The 18103-nt window shown below is 47.5% G+C and overlaps 2 protein-coding genes across 2 annotated transcripts in view; both read right to left on the bottom strand.

The window, feature by feature from the left end:
- The window catches only part of LOC104464187 (lipase member H-like), a 13107-nt gene extending 343 nt beyond the window's left edge, over positions 1-12764 (bottom strand). The window contains exons 1-9 of the mRNA XM_010076829.1: positions 12713-12764; positions 8313-8680; positions 7507-7615; positions 7296-7397; positions 6252-6341; positions 4977-5144; positions 3967-4062; positions 3025-3136; positions 1336-1509 (exon numbers count right to left, since the gene is read on the bottom strand). Of these exons, the coding sequence (XP_010075131.1) occupies positions 1336-1509; positions 3025-3136; positions 3967-4062; positions 4977-5144; positions 6252-6341; positions 7296-7397; positions 7507-7615; positions 8313-8680; positions 12713-12764 (1271 nt within the window). The remainder of the gene's footprint in view (positions 1-1335; positions 1510-3024; positions 3137-3966; positions 4063-4976; positions 5145-6251; positions 6342-7295; positions 7398-7506; positions 7616-8312; positions 8681-12712) is intronic.
- A 2424-nt stretch (positions 12765-15188) lies between these two features.
- Positions 15189-17730, bottom strand: ANAPC13 (anaphase promoting complex subunit 13). The gene is made up of 2 exons (XM_010076817.1): positions 17616-17730; positions 15189-15443 (listed from the first exon to the last, which is right to left on the bottom strand). Exons 1-2 carry the CDS (start codon positions 17712-17714, stop codon positions 15318-15320), a joined length of 225 nt encoding a protein of 74 aa, XP_010075119.1. The 5' UTR covers positions 17715-17730; the 3' UTR covers positions 15189-15317.
- Positions 17731-18103: the final 373 nt, after the last annotated feature.

Below are 18103 nucleotides of genomic sequence, written 5' to 3'. Positions count from 1 at the left end.
CAGAGCTCAGGGCTCCTGTTAAGCCGGTTTACACTTGTGTGCCCAACACACGGGGCAGCTGCACCGGTGTGTTCCTGCACGGTCCCTGCCATCAGCGTTAGGGATTGTGCCACCACCCTGAGCTGGGACCAGGCGTCAGTCTGGCCCAGAACCAGCCCAGCCAAAAAAGAGAGGAAACGCTTCACTATCTTGGGCGAGATGAGCGTTAGCCCAGGCGCGGGGCTGGGCAGAGGGCAGGATATCCCATGAAAATAGCCATGAAAGGGCACTCGCAGCCTGTGGCAGCCCCTCCTAGGGGACAGCGGACAGCCTCTGATGAAATATTTGGGCACTGGCATGTTCTTTTTAGAAGAATGAATGTGGATGTGGGGCTGGAGGTGACTGTTGAGATGTAGGACAGGAGAGAGGGAGTGTCAGTGAGGCGGAGCCACAGAAGGACTTTGCTTATTAGACACACACAGTATTTTCCATATTCCAAGGCTAAGGTAAGGGTAGCAGGCCTTCACAAACTGCAAAGAAACATGTTCAGCAGCATTGTCCTTTTTTTTTTTTTTTTTTTTTTTCCTGCTCTACCCTTGTCACTCTGTGATACACAATCCTTGTTTTAACCCAAATGTAAAGCATGTATGGCTTGATGTCCACATAGTGTCCTCGCACACAAGGTCAACCTAAAAGATTCTGCACTTGCTGAGCTCAGGCAGAGATCCGGTCCTCCAGAGGTGCCCTAGAAAGCAGGGAAGCTGAAGGGAAGGACCTCGGAGCAGACAGAGGCTAACAAGGTGACTGAAGCAGCTGTAGCGATCTCATCAGCAAATGACCTGGAAGGTATCTCCTGATGCTGTGGGCAGTAGTCAGCACACTGGGGCATAGCGGCCAGCAGACCCCAGTTACTGGAGTTCCAGGAGTAAATTAATCTCCCTGTTTTGAGTGGACATAGAGACTGACTGGGATACAAGATGTGTATTTGGGGCTGGATGTCTGTATTTCCCTGAGGGTTGCATTTGCCTTCAGCCCAGAGTTCAGGCCTGGGCAGCTTTTCCATAGCTATCAAAGGTAATTTTCCTGACCAAAGGTTAAAATGTCAGACCACATCAGAGTCAGACTACTAATTGCATATTTTCAGTACGATAACAACCTCTGCGTTCCAGTTCAGCTATGGGATTTGTGTGCAGGCACTAAAGGCAGAAGTTATTCTCAAGATATGTGTGCAGGAATTATTAAATGTGAGATAAATATAATTCTTTTGGGTGAACCCAGCCAGGCCAGGTGTCTGGGAGATTCGTTTACTTCTTTCCAGTTTGCAACAACAGAAATGGTTTGTAAATCTTTGCTTACCTTTCTGGATTTGTAAGTGACCGGAACCTCATTTGGAGAATCCTGAGCTTGAATTTTGGGCCAATGACAGATCCTGTGGAAAATGTCAAGGAAATTCTTTCCACATTTTCTAAGTCCTGGTCAAATCCAATCAGCAAAGTGATTTGGTTGTACTGCTGAAAGGCTGCAGCTTCTCTAAAGATAAAGCAGATAAGGTGTCAGAGAGTCACTAAGGGAACAGCCCCATTTTTAATATATTCAGTATAATATTAGAAACAGTGCCGGGGGACGAGGAGGACTGAACTGATGGTTAGTTTCTGATTTACAGGAAATGGGTATGGATTCACATCTCCAGGTGTGAACCTGCTTAGTCACTTCTGCACTCAGTCATTTGGGGGGGGAGTGGGACACAGAGGTCTGAGGGTGTTTGCTCTGGTCCCAAAGCAGAATCCTCACTGTGCTTCTGCTTTGAACCTGACTGGACTAGACCCAGATGACGTTCATACGCGGCTGGCTGTGCAGACCTGAGCATCCGTGGAGTCTGCAGAAGAAGTTGCTCTATGTAAAAATCTGGTTGTAACAAGGCTCTGCAAATGGAAGACTCTGCCTTGAGGGGTATTAATGCCCCTAACTAAACTTCCGGTAGTTATCTTCTCGCAAATGCAGCAGAAGCGCCTGTGAAACAATGCAGCATTGACTGGAATTAACGGAGAGTAATCCAGCTTCTCAGGACAGGAAAACAGCACAGGCTTAAAGACAAGAAGAGATAAGAAGCCTCGCAGGGCTGGGGTTTGACCTTGGTCCTTTTTGACTGAATGGCTAGTTCCACTTTGAGATATGCATGAAAACTGCATCGGTCTTGGTGTGGAAGCAGTAGAGCTGCTGGCAAGAGCTCTGTGGCCACACAACACCTTCTTTCTGGAGCTGGTTGTATGACCACAGGCTCAGGTTTCCCACAGGAAGGTGAAGGGTGTGGCTGGAAGCGTATCCCAGTTGCAACATCCAACGTGACTGGTCTTGTGTAGGAGTTTTAGGAGGCCTGACAAACAGGACAAGTTCTAACCTGCCGAGGTGCGTGGTGGGCCGTGGTGGGCTGTCGTGCTCTGGGCAGAGCGGCGTGGGCCTGCTGTGCCGCCCGGGAGCTCTGCAGATTGCTCCACTGCAGGCACACACGGCTGGGAGGCTGCAGTCAGAGACACTTGGGAAAACGAGTTGAGCAGGACTTGTTTGGCTGAAGGGTGTTTGGATCAATCAGGAACTTTCATGTCTACATCACTGCCAGTCATTGATTTGCCTCTCCGCGTGGAATGGATTGATTTGGATGTCACATATCCACGCTCAGGTTCACCCCAGCTGTCCTGGGCACCCGGAGCTGGAGCAGAACACTCCTCTGCAGAAGGGAAGGAAAGAGGGGGAGACATGGTTTTCCCTCCTGCTTTAGTGGAAGCCTAGGGCAGCCGTGCTGCTGGCTCAGATTGTCCACTTCAGTCCTTACGGTGCCTGAGAAGGGCCCAAAGCAGAGGGCTAGGCTGTCAGCGGGTGTGTGCTGGGGGAGTCTGTGAACATCACACAGGGCCAGGAAAGCTCTGAAGCACGTACGCTATCGAGTATCAGCAGCGAAATTAGAGGAGGATCTCTTGCCTCCTCTCAGATGCAGTTGTCCCAAGTGATTTGCTAACGTTTACAGGTTATCACATCAGTAAGACTTACGGATTGACTTTAGATTCTGCCTTCTTCCCAGTTTCATCAGCTAGTACAATGCTGAAGGAGCCTCTTCTGGTGTCTTTGTTCCATGTGACGATATCCACAAAGTACTGATAAACTGAGGTGAGAGAGAGGGAGTGCGGTTAGCCTGTGCATGCTCTGCTCTCCAGCCCCGCTGTGTGCCCATCGGGGACCTGGGCTGCAGCTGGAGCGCATCTTTCTCCCATGTGCTTGTCTGACACAACCCGTTCAGTTTAACTCTGAAATTTCTTTTTCCTCCCTGCTTGCCATCTCCCTTTGCAGAGATTTCTAACAGAAATGTTACAAGCTCTCTGGGAAAGCGCTAGAGCAAATGTTCCATAGGTGGTGTGCAAGGTGGTCTCTCTGTGCAGCTTTCAGCACCCTGCCTCTCACCATTCATTTGCAGGTTGCCTTTTCTTTCTCCTGTCCGCTTCAGATCCCCTTCATTTCTGTCTCAGCATCTTTTTATTTGTCTTCTTTGTCTCGGAGCAGAGTTGTCTGCTCTTTACTCTGGTCTGAACTCGCCTGCTGACCAGCGCTGGAGCTCAGGCTGTGATCCCTGCCCATGGCTTGGGATGCCAGTGATCATGAGGGTGAAACGTTTATTTCACCGATTCCCCCTTGCCTGGGCCCTTTCCCTGTGCCTCTCACTTCTGGCCAGCATGGCTTTTTTCACCTGTGGAGCTCACAGCTTGTCTTTCCTCGCACTGTTCTTGCACATCTCTAGTGACAGTTGGCTTTCCCGGCACTGGGTGTGTTTGCAGGTAAGGAATGTTATGGCAAAGCTGCAGATGGATGTGATTCTATCCAGCAGCCGCCGGCTTTGTTCCTAAAATGCTGGCTATGATGCCAATAGCAGCTAACCATCTCTGCTCAGCTGTTGCTGAAGGAGGCAATACGCAAAGAAAAATAATCTTGGTCTCTTACTGCAAAATGGGTCTTTGTCCGCTGTATCAAAAAACAGACGTGTCACTGGGTGGCTCTGCGGTGGTAGATAGCTTTTCCACCTATGGGCATAATAACCTAGAGATGGCAGGTTGAAAATGAAACAGAGGGTTACTGCACACATATATAAGCAAGTAAATTGCCGAAAATAACAAAGCAAGTATATAAGAAATAGTGCATTGCTTGCCATGTACTGAGACACATGCTCCCCTACTCTGGAGACGTGTACCAGGGCTTAATTTTATTTTTATTTAATATAATTAAAGTTAACCGAGTGCCTCAATATGTCCGATTACTGCTCAGCACTTATTTTAAGATTGATCTTTTTTCCACGTCTGATATCCAGGGTCAAGAAGAATTTCATTTTGCAGTGCAGAAAATAACCCCTTGAGCTTTGCAGGTTCCTCCCTGCGAGTGTCAGGTTTTTTGGGATCAGCACTTCAGACATGGCAGCCTGCAGCTTGGCTGGCCCCTCCAGCCAGGGACACAACTGTGGGTCAGTTACTTTGTTTGCCCCTCTCTGACATTCCTTTTAGAGTCAAGAGGGGTTTGCCGTGCTGAAATTTTCTTAGAAAATATTCTGTTTTTAGCAAGAACATGCCCCTGTCCCTCAAACTCTGCAGCTAATGGACTTGAATTCATTGTTTCTGTGACTTCAGGGTCAAGATCCCAAGTCTTGCTTTGGCTTTTCTAGTTCTGGATCCTTTACATGTGGATTTCTGTTCTTAATCACAACATTATGTGACTGCAAAAGAGCAGGGAGATTTCTGGGGCCTCTTTTGCCTGCAGCAGATGCCTGTACCTCTGCAGAAGTCAGGGAGCGATCATCCCCAGAACCTCCGTGGAAATAACTTCTGTGCTTTTGCAAATCACGTTATTGTGTTAGTACTTTGGCAAAACCTGTGCCAGACTGTGAAGTAAAAGCTACAGTAATGTTGTGCAGCTCTGTCAGACGTGCATTCAGGATGTATTTACATTCCCCAGATCCTTACCTAGGGTGGGGCATGGCAGAGGCCAAAAACTTTGGCAGCTGGTACATTTGCCATTCCTGTAATTCCTGTACGAGTCGCATGGGTACGCGGTGATATTGCAGCTCCGCTTCAGGGATGCCATGAACAGGAAAACAGACCTCTGGTGGTCACATTTAAAATACTCCAATCCTCGATCATACAGAGGAAATAAATATTTTGTTAGCAATCCTCGTGCTTCAGGACAATGGTGTTAATGCACTAGGAAAACAGGGCACAGCTGGGGACCAGTCTGAGCACAAGAGGCTGCGCTGGGAGCGCACAGCTGTGCCAGAACAGTGAGTGGGTGCTGGGCTCTCCCTTTGAGTGCACTCAGCTCTGCCTCTGTCTACTTTACTTTTCCTCTTGGTTTTTTTTTTGGTGTTAAAACCAGATTTGTTCATGTTGTTCCTGCATTTCTAGAGGATCCACCTGTGGATCCTGCTCCGTCTCAGGTGTTCCTCTGCTCTCTGAGCTCAGGCCTGACAGCTGGATACTGCATTTTTTTGCAAATGGCTTTGCCATTTTGGTTTTAAAAGCTCTTTATAAAAAGACATAATTAATAAAATGAGTTGTTGCCTGAGCAGCAAAATGGGTGAAGCCCTTTTTCCTGTGGGTTTCTGTTTCAGGCAGGCTTCCTATGTAGGTTTCTGTTCTCTTGGGCCTCATAAGGGTTGAGTTCACATTACTGCCTTTCCTTCTGTCAGTTATCTTCTTCACCCAGCTTTCACAAAAGCAGTTCTGCTGCTGGGCTGGAAAGGAAAAAAGCTTTCTAGCATTCAAGACGAGGGCTCTACCTGCCAGACCGTCTGTCACTGCCAAGAAAGGCGCATTGCGTTCGGTATAACAGCCTACCCCCCATTCATCTTGAACCTCTTTTCTGAACGTGCTCTTGCCGTTGCTAGTCCTTGGAGTTTTGTGTGTGTTCTAAGTAATTAAAAAAAAAAAATCCCCAAGTTTTCTAGACATAGTCACCCAGTGAAGGCACAAATCTACTTGCTGACTTTTTGCACTGAAAAATCAATCCCATTTACATTTATGAGAGAGCAGAGGGATCACCCCTGACTCGTGTGGCTGCTTGGTGTCATCAGCTGAACTCCTGCTAGTCAGCATGCCACATCAGTGCTGGGAAGAGGCTGCATTCACGGCTTTCCCGGAATATGGTTTTCACGTATTTTTGGAGCAGTGATGATGTTTCCCCTCTTTTCTGATTGGAAACATTTTGTCAGTGTTTGTGCAATTCAGGGCAGAATTAATTACCAGAAAATATTGTCGGTGGACAGCCAGGCTGGTCGGTCCCGCCGTTGGGGTAGAAGTCGATGTGGCCCAGTGCTCCTGTGTAACCCAGGCCTGACAAAAGAAAATATCAGGGTCATGGGGAGGGAATATTACATTGTGAAATGCAGAAGAAGGAAACATAAGAAACTAACTGGGTAAAACAGCAGTTATTTAGCTCTAGGATGCCTGCCTGTGCAGGGGTATTAATGTCATTCATCTATTCAGGCAGCAGGCCAAACGGCTGTGACCCAGCTGCGTCATTTTGGCTCAAATGGATCAAATACCTAAAATAAGTCTGTGCATGTGACAGTACAAAATTTGGCTTTTTGTGTTGCTGCAGGCAGTAGAGGAAAAGGGATGTGAAACACGGGGTGTTTCTGATCTGCTGAAGTCTGAGTTCTCGGAGGGACTGGGAGAAGACGAGAGGCAGCACCGTGCTGGGGGTAGGATGTCTGTGGGAGCAGGGCGGAGGGTTTGCATCGCCCTGCTGGCCCGGCTGGTGGATGTGGAGCCGTGCTGTGCACCGGCGGGGGAAGGAGAGGGCTGGTGGAGCTGCCAGGTTCGCCCTAGAGGAAGGCTTAGCCCATGGGAGGTTGGGTCAAGATGGGAAGCATCATGCAGGGAGCCATGGGGTTGGGGATAACTGATGTGCTGCACAAGGCGTTGAGCTGTGTGATGCTTTTGAGGTGCTGCGTGTTTGGTGGCAGAGTGCGGAACTGCCCGGGCAGGACTGCATGCTGCGGCAGCGACAGGGCACTCCTGCACTGGTGCCTAAGTCCTTGTACTTCGTGGGACACAAGGCTGTAACTGTTGTGAACCAGCAGCTCTTGAGGGAGTGCTGAGCACAGTGTGGGCAACACGAGGTCACAGAGCCCTTCCCAGCACCAGCGAAGGAGGCTGCTGTCCTCCTGGGCCAAAGGAGCAGGGACCCCCCAGCGCTGCTGCCTGCCAGAGCCCCCGCGTTCCCATGCTTCCCTTCAGCCTCTAGGTTTCTTGGTAATGGTTAAGAGGAGAAATGTCACGTACCATCGGTGTCTGAATGAATGACATCCACAAACTTTGCGTCTGTAGGATCCAGCCTCTCATCGGGTGGCTCTCCTCTGTACAAGGGGCCCGCTGGGTCCAGGCCTGCAACGCAAAACCACGTGTGAGGCATCGCTTCAGTGCTGCACAGCGCACCCTGCTCCGGCGAGCAGCTGTCCTCCAAGCAAACGGGCTGGCAGGAAGGAGGGCTTACCTGTGATTCTTCCAAGTGTACCGTGAAACATCTGCCCCACAAAGCCAGCGATGTGTGCTCCCAGGCTCACTCCTATCATGTGCACAGTGTCGAGCGATGCTCCATCAACCTGAGATTTAAAAGTACTTGTGGTCACAGATTTTAGGCACATGAAAGGCATAAAAAATAACGGGGAGGAATGTAAGTACATCTCCCTACTTTTCCCACATTTTCCCTTTGTGTGTTCCGCTCTGTGTAAATATTCCCCCTTCGACAGTCCCACAGTACAACTAGCACTGGTGCTGAAGGCCCATAGCTGGGATGAGATCGGTTCAGGCAATGGTTGTATTTTCCTGGGGCAGCGACTACAAGTGTGCACAGGAACCAGTGTTCATGGGGCCCGTGAGTTCAACTCTGGTTGCCCACATGTGGTTCCTGCAGGGCACTGGCAGACACAACGATCCTAATGATCAGTGTTGCCATTGACTGTGCCTGGGCAACTGCTTAGCGGGGCTGCGAACTGTAGCTGGTCCCCATGAGCTGACTTCTGGACATCCAGACAGTGGAAATAGAGTTTCTATATGTGGGAAGATGTATCTGTAGAGTTTTGTAGCCAGAAATGTACAGACTTCGAGTGTAAACTGAATATTGCAACAACATGCCATCGTACCAAGTCCAAGGGTAGAATTTGGCACTGCAGTATAGCTGCACTCCCCAAAATGAGTGCGTTCCTTTTCCCAGACATCCTGCTGTGTTTCAGCAGTTCCTTTGTGCCCTTTACATCCTGTGCCTTAATGATTACATTATAGTGTGAACGTTCAACTTACCAACATCTCATCAATAAGTTTCTTCAGAATCTCAGCGACTTTCTTGCAGTTTCTGGAAGCATTACTGTAGATGAGAGTTGTTGCCCCCTGGTTCCAGTCCACAAGGATGACATTCATGTCTTCTACAGAAAGCAGAAGGCGGACCAAGTCAGGGATCCAGACTGGGGCCGAGCCTGTCAGTCGGTATCCGTGGATGATGAAGGTAGTTTTCTTGGTCACATCTAGATACTTGGAGGCTGTCGAATCGAGCTCTTCAGCACAGTCTGGGTTCTGTCTGGTGTAGAGCAGCAGCTTCACTCTCAGGTCTGTCCCTATCAAAGCGTTGCCGATGCTGAGAGCTGTGAATGCAGGGCATGCATTCCTGGGATCTGAAAAGAGCAGTGTGGCAGTCCTGAGGTTAGCACTAACGCATTTGCTTTGACCTTTTCTACCTGTCAGCCCTCACAGGTACGTACGTTGTGAGCTGTCTGAGCCAGGGCTACTCCTTTCCTCTCCATCATGTTCATGACTGGAGTTACCCTGAAACTTAGGTTTTCTTGCCATGTTGAACAAAGACAGCAAGTGTACCTTCTTGGAGCAGCACTCCCTGAAACAGCACCATCCTGCTGCTGCTAGCAGCTGGGAGATGGCCCAGGCTCTCTCCAAAAATCCCACAAATGTGAGGAAGGGATTGGAGACTGACAGCTAGGATGGTTGCTCTATTGGTTTGAGAGCACACCCAGATGCTCTGGGCAGCTTTTAGGGTAAAGAGAGATCATGGAGCTGACAAGCTGCAGAGAATCTTGCTGTTGTGAGGGACAGCTCAGTGCTTCATTTGTGTTTGCAGATGCAGGCTGCTATTTCAGACTGCAGAACAGGGCACCCTTGGACTGCAGGGGATGTGTATTGCTTTATACACAGCTGAAGAGTAACTGAATTCTATGTAAATGCTGCTTCAAGGAACGGTATCTGCCATGTGAAAGCCTGTCTTTGTTCATTGCTTTTCCAGCAGAACACCAGCTGAGCCTTCAGAGTCCAACACAATCTCCAACAGGGCACTGGCAGGGAATGGCATAACTGTCGACGGACAGACACTGCTTGTGAAGGCCCTCCCAGGTTTTGCAGCCTCTTCCTGGCTCACAATCCTTTTCCCCAGGTCACCTTAATGTTATTGAAGAACCTTGTGGGAGGGAGTGTCTGTCTCACACATACGTCCTGGGCTGCAATAGTTGTTTAGGCTGCAGTTGCTAGAGAGATTGTCCTGATGTTTGTTGCTTAAAGGGCTGTGCAGGAGGTAGAAGGGTTTAGAAAACCTGCAGCGGGAAGCTGATTGTGCTTTCGCAAATCTCCTATGCTCTGTGCGCTTTAATTTCTAAACAATGAAACTCTCACAGTTTCTATGAGCAACTTTCCTTTTTCTCCTCCTATGGAAATGGGGAGCATGAGAGTGATATAAATGCTGTATGCCCAGCACATAAAACAATCTGCTCAGTTGCCATAGTTCTGCTAATTACTTTGTAGAAGCCCCAGGAGCTCCAGAAATAAAAGTTAATAGGCTAAAAGGATGTTGCAGTTAAGTCCAACTGGATATTTTAAATTGCTACCATAAATTCAGAAATAAATTTTAACATTTGAAATCCACAGAGTCCTTCCCGTATAAAGCCTATGGTAAAATACTAATAGCGGGACAGGAGCGGTGGAAAATGAGCCCTCTGCCAGGCCCAGGGAGCAGCGGTTGAAATGAGTGGCCTTAGGATTGAGGGTGTTCTACCTCTGTAACATCAGTGAGGGCTCCCAGGGTGGTGCAGCTCTGGGCGCTGCTTGGGGTGGCCTGGGCGGCTGTCTCCTGACCAGCTGCTCTCCCCTCATCCTTACAGCACCGAGATGCTCCAGAGAAACAGCAGCAAGAGTTCTCCTGTGACACTGCTCATGTGGAGATCTCAAAGTACCCAGCAGAGAGAAGTTCCCATTTTTTGCTGGTACACACCAGCATACACAGTGATACTCAACCACTCTCCTCTAGGTGCTACTGCAACATAAAAAAATACAATCATATTTATTTTTTACTAATACCTAGAAATTGTTGTAGTTATTATAGAGTATTGTTAATCATCTTTACCGCCACTGATGCTGTAGTAATACAGGCAGAAATGCCAGACAAGAATTACTTCTATATGGTGCAATATTGTGCTGATTGCTTCACTTGTTTCTGTGTCTCCTGCACTGTGCTGAGACTTGCCCGGAGGAGCACTGTTTGTCACCAGACCACCAAACCGTCTGGTAAAGAAGAGCTTTTAAAGAGCTGATTGGCATTTGCTAATACCTTACACAGGAATTGCTTAAAAAGCCTTATTATATCTGCACCAAGTCTGTTAGATTTGTTCTGATTAACCAAATCACATCAGTGCTAACAGTGGGGGAGGACCTTCCAGCTTCTCCTCTGGCAGGCTGCTGCACATCCCACACTCCTCGACCATGTCTGACAAAAGCTGGCACATGAGGACAGCCAGTTATCTGGGCTTTGCTCTTCCTTCTGATAAACATGGTGAATCCCACTGGCTGGAACTGTCTTCGAAACTCCCACAAGATTTCTCTGATGGGGCAAAACGCTTGTTGAGATTAACTCTGCAAGTGAGCAAGGGAGGTGGAAACTCACAGCCTGGGCTGCGATTAACCCCTGTCCAACAGACCGCTTCCCTCCAGGAAAGGTGAATAAAAGTGGCAGTTAACCCAGTGTCCCCTCAACTTGCTCCCAGCCCTGTCTTGGCTGCTACCTTGCTGAACAGCCTCAGGCAATTCCCTGTTCTCCCTCTGCTGGGTTTTCTGGTATGTAAAATAGGAAGGCAAACAGTAGTGTCCTGGGCCGGGCGCTCTGACAGCTCAGCACCTGTGGCTGGGAACTGTCTGGGAGCTGGACATCTTGTCTCGAGCTTGAGATCAGCCTCTGATCAGCCTTTGGTTTAGTGAGTTAGGTGGTGTGGGTTGACGGTTGGACTTGATGATCCTTGAGGTCTTTTCCAACCTTAATGATTCAATGATTCTGTGATTCTATGAGGTGCTATTGCTGCAGGAGGGGCATCCTCAGAATAACTTGGTTCTTAAATTACATATGTGTATGTATATATATATATACATAACATGAAGTTATATACTCCTAGGTGGGAGTGTTGCGGTCATGAGAATGGTCCCTGGCAGACTCCGTGGTATGTACTGCTCCACTGCTCCCCAAGTCCTACATTCCCCTGGTCTCTTCCTTTCTTTTCTTGGGGATGGTGCCTGGAGGCTTTTTCTTCCTTCTGTCCTGGCTGCTCACCCTGCAGACGGGCAGGGTTTGCAGCAGGGGCTTTTTGGGGCTGTGATCTTGAGGCTGTCTGCATGAATATAATAGCAGCTGAATTTTTTACCTCCACAAGTCTGTCCTCTTGTCGACTGAAGCTCCAACAGATTTTCACTTTGGTGGGTCTGTGGTCACTTGGTGGGATTTTTTCTAGCTGTGGTGAGACTGTACTGCCACACAGAGCCCGCGAAGGGGGCTGCACACCCAGCCCACACCTTGCGTGGGCTTGCAAAAAAAAGCTTGCCTGGGCTTTGTACAGTGAGTTTCAACAGACTGGTCTTGTGCATCAATAATGAGCCCTCAGTTTCAAGCACAGGTTACCACCACACAGCACATCTCCGTGGAATTAGTGAAGATTTCCATTGCTTGTCCACAGAGAGCATGCCCTCTGCCTCTTCAACGGGTCTTCAGTATCTCACTGGGTTTCCTTGGCATCTTTTCACACAATTCTCTTCTTCTACTTCTTGTAACTACATTTCCCAAAGCATATTTAACAAACTAAGCAAAATGCGACCCCAAGATTACTCTGGAGAACCTGATGAAATACAAGTTAGTATTTGTAAGAATACTGTTTTTTTTTCATTTTTTTTCTACAAAGCAGAGAGTTGTAACTCGACTTGCTCCCGTGTGTACGCTAACACAAGGCAGTACATTTGTTTATTGTAACACAGGTTAATTCTTGATAGGGCTGTGAGGAAATCAAATGAAGCTTATTGTTCATAAATGGTAATTCATCCTTTGTGTCTGTCATATAAGACACTGCTGAAAAGAAATAATTCTTCTCTGAAGATTTCAAATGACATTTTCAGCATCGATGGACAGTACTTTTATAAGAGCAATGTTTGCAGAGTGAGGAAAGGATAATAAAAATGACTTCTGGTTTTACATTTGGAACTCTTAGAGCTGACTACATTCATGTACCCAGGATAATTTGCTTTGCCAAAATAAATAATGCTAGAGAAAAAACCCTGTGCAGTAACTGTAACGCAGAGGGTGCATATATCCATGTTTCTGCAAGGCAGAGAAAACCTGTTATATTGGACAAAAACACTCAAAACAGATGATTTCTTACCTGATTTCTTACCTGTTTTCACCCCATACAAAAGGTAGATGAACACACCACACAGCCTCAGCATGTGGACTTCCACATGGAACTTCCACAGGTAAAGGATTTTAAGGATCCCACAATTTCTCTGGCATGTGTCTGCTGTCTCTGACAGGAGTTTGCTCTCCTTCTGTGCCAGCAACAGTAGGTGTGGTGAAAGAAGGAAGTTACCAGCCAAGAAATGAAGACCAGTCTTTAGTTATACAACCAAAGCTGCTTCTTATAAAGGTGGGGCACCTTCTATTCTACCAGGTTTCCGTATTTTAAATATAGTTTGCCCTGGGGAATGACTAATCAAAGGCACAAATGGTTTGGTATCACGCTGTATGCAGCGATTTGACTAAGGGTGTTGAAACTACGGAAATCATTGCATGTGTATTTGTCTTTTGCAAAGAATGTCAAAAGGCAGCAGAGAACGTAGGTGTCCCTGCAGGTCTGATAAGCATCTGGGCAGGGCCAGCACTTGGTTTCCCAGGGCCCTATGTCGGTCGCACTCCTGATGATCCCTACTCTCCCGTGTCCCTTCAGCTCTCCCGAGCACGGTGGCCCGGCATGCTTTCTCACCGAGACTCTGTCATCTCGGGCAGGAGGCAGATGCACAGCACTGTCGTGACAGAGGGGAGGTACCAGTTTGAGTCAATCTGATCTCCGTTGGGCTGCCAAGCAACTGCTGCCTTGGATGACGCTTGTACCTCTGGGATCCCCACCAGACTTCACTGCATCCCTGCTGGAACCTCACCAATCCAGCTCTCATTCAAGTAAGAAAGCTGTTTTTTTTTCCCTGCTGGACAGGAGGAAGATGGCAGATGCAAAGTTGGGGCAGGAAAGGGAGCCTGAAATTGGAGTGGACGATCTAGTGGCAAAATGGGAAAGATGAGGGTGGTGGGGAGTTTGGAAAGGGGTGAGAGAGGGGAGGGGAAGAGAACAGGGATGGCTGCTGGATAGCAGCTGCGTGGTGGCTTTGCCTACTGTTTTCTTTGCAAATTCTTCTAACGTGGGCTGGGGAAAGGGACCATGGGGAAGATCAGAAACACCTCATTAAGCACAGGCTGTTTTCTCCCCTGGTGATGATCCAATGAGGGGCTGAACTGTTACAGTTCCCAGCTGCACAGCTGTTTCTTTGGTCTGTGCTGTACATCCTAAGCTTTTTGCCTTTGCTAATTCTTGGGTTAATCCTTAACTCTGCTTGCTGGCTGTCTGCAGCTCCTTCTTGTTCAGACAAGTGCGTGCTGCTTGTCTGGCGCAGGTACGGCTTACACCTCCGACAGAGGAGCACACCCAGCAACACACAGGATTTTTTCACAAGCACCTGGAGCTCTCCATCCTCATGCAGCTCAGCAATCACAGTCTTACCATGCTGTGATTCCATTTGGTAATCGCACAGGCAGAAGTTGGTTTTTGTGATTTTGAAGAGGATAAACGTTGAGAGAAGACACCAGAAAAAACTTCTGTGACATGTGGAAGCTGCAGGCTTCAGTGAAAGTGCTTTTTCCGATATTCTGGCAAAAGAAAATAATTTAAAACATTGTTTTCCTTCCAGTTCCTTTCTCACCTCTACCAGTAATCCTAAACCCTGTCAAAATATTTTCTCCTTAGCATGTTCTGCCAGTGGTGCAAAGGAATCGGTCCAACAGCGAAACATGCAAGATGAACAGAAGGCTTTTACCTATCGCAACAGACATCTGAGCATCAGAGATAAAATGAGGTAAAGAAATCGAGAGGGCCGTGCCTTTCTTCTCACCATAAGAAGAGGGAACAATTTTACTGCCTGAAGCTGTGCCCCACTTGGTTCTTTTCCTCAAATTTCTGTTTCCTATCTGAGACAGCTCATCCAAGTGGCTGTCAGTTCCGCAGGAGGTACACCCAGACTGGCAAGCTCGTCCTTGTAACTCTCAATTATCTTTTGAAAAACAAGGATTTTGAGTAACCACCATTTCAGACTAAACTCGATTGTTTACAGTATGTGTACTGGCAGATGTACCCAGGATGTCAGCACTGGAACTGCTGTCCCCAAAGAGGTGAGGGGTTCAGATAACCACCTGTGTTTACAGATCACTTCCAGCTCCTGAATCCTGCTGACCAATCCTTCACACCTGCCCCACACAACCCTCCTCAGCCACACACTAGATAAAGATGTTAACAGCTGACTTGCAGCTATTTGGGTTTGGTACACTGAACTCTACCACGGAATACACAGGAATACTTCTTGGGACAGAAGCCTTCAGAGTCAGAAATAATTCCGTTGTGAGCTTTGAAAACAGTAACAACTTGAGACAGTAAAAGCTACTTCTTTTATCACATGTAGAAAACATTTAAGATCAGAACTGGCATCAACTTAAGAACAATTTAATAGAAGATATGAAATAATTATACATAAGAAAAACACTGATATTAGCTCTGAGGTGTCAAATAGCTGTTGTTATTTCACACTTGGTATAGAAGCATTTTGGTCACTGTGAGTAGAACCATTGTTTGAATCCGAGCCTTTTTCAGAAATGTTGTTTCCTCCTTGGAGAAGCTTATGACAGCGATGGTCAGCTGAAAAATATTTCCTGCATCCACTGCATGAAATCTCCCTGATTCACTAGTTTCCCGTGGGTGGGACGTTTTCATGGAGATACTGGAGAGCCAAATCTGTCCACTTCATTTCTTGCTCTTTCACAGACTCGGTTGTGCCACCATTGTCTTGCTCTGGTTCAGGAAGCTCATTCTGAGAACAAAGCAGAGGTACAAAGCATTCCACACATCGTGCACTGCCTGCAAAGAGCGGGCTCCCACCACTTCATATGGTTAAATACAAAAATCCACAAATGAGCCCAGAGCGTGCATCTGAACAATACTTACCATACATACTGATCCACTTAAAAATACTACTAAGCCCAGTTATGAACAATATTCTTTTCACATTTATCTGGTGCTTAATCTGAAAGGTAAATTGGTTTTCCAGGACCCTGGGGCCTTGCTATACACTCAGACTGCACATGCAGTGAAGAAGAATATGTAGTAAATGCAAAATAAGTAAATAATAGTGTGATGCAATTATTCCATTGCTTGTTTGCGATGTGTTCCTTTTGCTGTTGCCAAGAATTCAGATTCTGCATGTATTATAGCTGCTATTAAGACAACTGTAACATGTTACTTTCCTATGGCAGGTGGGAAATCCTTCCTCCTCCTACATGCTGACCACCAGTGTGGCTGTGCTGTATCAACAGTGGAACTCAGAAGCCCTGCCAGGTGCCACACAGAGCTGCTCATGACACACTAAGGTGCAAGTACAGTTTAACTTACATTTCCTTTGCCTCCTTACATTATTTCTTCTCCGTGTTGCTGCACTGGTGCAGTCACACAGAGTGCATGTTATTCTGCCAGATACCATTTGGGCAAGAATTCTGAGTTCTAGATCTCTGGAAAAACCCAGCATGAGTGAAATAAAATTTTTCAGTGTTGAAAAGGGGGTATGATTTGAGCCCATTTGAGTTCACAGGAATCTCTCAAGTGAGTGCTGGATCAGATGCTAAGGACAGGCTCCAATAGTCCTTTACAGCCATTCTATTTGCTTCTTTAAAGTGCCACTGAGTAAGTCTCCTGTGAATTTGTGCTGATTTCTCTCTGTTATCAGAGACATTCCCATCCCTGGGGATCTTTATATCCACAGCCAGGCCCTTCTTTCTATTGTTAGTTGATGAGGCTTCCTGCTCTGAGGCTGCCATCTGTATGTGACTGTAAGTAGCTCAAGGGATGGCTGTAAGGAAAGAAACAGTCCTGTTTGGACACAGGGTAAAGGCAAATGTCAGCAAGGAACTAGTTTATAATATTCAATAATATAATAAAGGTTATCCCAAGCAAAGAGGGGTTTGGGCTCTCATACCTGAGAATCACAGTTCTGCAAGATCATTCCCTCGAGCCCAATTCTTGTCAGGAAAACTTGTGTGCTATATATATGGGTTTTGGAGGTGTGTAGCTGCTCTTTGCCCTCTCTGAAAAGACAGTGGTGTAAGGGCTAAAGCTTGAGCCATGTCACTGGCAACTGGGAAATGTGTCTGTGCACTAAAAGAGACTATCAGCCTGTCAGTCCCCATGATCTCAGCATGACTGCTCTGACAGCGCCAGCCAGCGTAAAGCTTGTGTACCAGAGAGAACAAGGAGAGCGAAAATCCTCAAATACCTCTCACTTCCCTGGTACTTTCAAAATGGCTAAGGCAGGCATCGGTGGGGGACATCTGAAGCTTCAATTCTGGAGTCTGTGAGATGAGAGGCAGCTTTTCCCCAGCTGCACCTCTGTGGCCTTGCAGGTGTACACTGGGAGAACAGATAGCTGCCATGCGCTGATGCAGCACTACAGGCAAGAGTCACAGTGCAGATGCCAGTTTGGTCACTACTGTCCTTGAAGTGGCAACAGCAACACTGCACCTGGGAAAGGCTGATTAGGAAGACACTTGAAAAATGTTCAGCTTCTTTTAACGAGATTTCAGAAAGTGGAAATAAAGTATAACCAAGACTGCAACTATCAGCATGGGACTGATCCTCGCTGTTCGACAAATTAAGTGGGACACCACTTCAGACACTAGTGACATGAAGGGGGGGCACAGAGAAAGGACGATTATACTTCTCCCTGATGCCAAACCCAGAATTATGCGATGGGAAGGGCATGCCAGTTCCGAGGATATTCGGCTACTGGTCAGGGAAGAGAAACATCGCCGTCCTTGTCTGCACACAGGAATGACTGCCATATAGCACAGCAAAAGAGTGAGTCAGATCCATCCCGGGAACCTTTTGTACAAATTAGCTGCACCACAAGCAATACTGTCTGCGCTGTTTCTTGGGAAGGGTTGTGATAAACATGCCAGTCCTAACTCGGATTGATAAGTAGCAATTCACCTACCAGAGGGATAGCCACGTCCTCGTACGGCAATTTATCTTCCCTCCAGGCATCATCGATCAAGTCCAGGATCCTGCCATCCCTTTGCACTTCGCTGTCCATCGTTGCAGTGGGCGAGTACAGCTAAACCTGTGACACAAAGCAGACGCTGCTTCTAACGGCCATGTCCCCAACCCCGTGCCTGCAGTGCAGACTACAGGCTTCTTCCAGTTTTGATCCAATTCCTATTAAGATAAAACGTGCATGGAAAACCTTGATTTTCCTAATCCACTCGAAAAGGGGTTCTAGCCACAGGAGGACCACTCCATCTGGGAAGAACGCTATCAGACTGAATTGCAGATTGATGAGGATATACAACTAGCTTGCTGTTATTATGAATTACAGAGACTCGTACGTGTTTACAGTGACTTCAGGAATCTCTTCTGAGCAAGCTGGAGGACGCGGGCTCCCCCACTCTCTCCAACCCTGCCCAGCACCGATGCTCGCCGCCT

Source organism: Pterocles gutturalis, unplaced genomic scaffold, assembly GCF_000699245.1.
Source record: "Pterocles gutturalis isolate BGI_N339 unplaced genomic scaffold, ASM69924v1 scaffold49921, whole genome shotgun sequence".
NCBI lineage: Eukaryota > Metazoa > Chordata > Aves > Pterocliformes > Pteroclidae > Pterocles > Pterocles gutturalis.
The sequence above is the reverse complement of the archived record's forward strand: the minus strand, read 5'-3'. Positions and strand labels throughout refer to the sequence as shown.

Excerpts from the sequence above, each read along its gene's own strand:
- ANAPC13 (XM_010076817.1), bottom strand. The coding sequence starts at position 17,714 with ATGGACAGCGAAGTGCAAAGGGATGGCAGGATCCTGGACTTGATCGAT. Across the intron at positions 15,444-17,615 it reads AGGACGTGGCTATCCCTCTG|AATGAGCTTCCTGAACCAGA; the intron begins GTAGGTGAATTG and ends CTTTGTTCTCAG.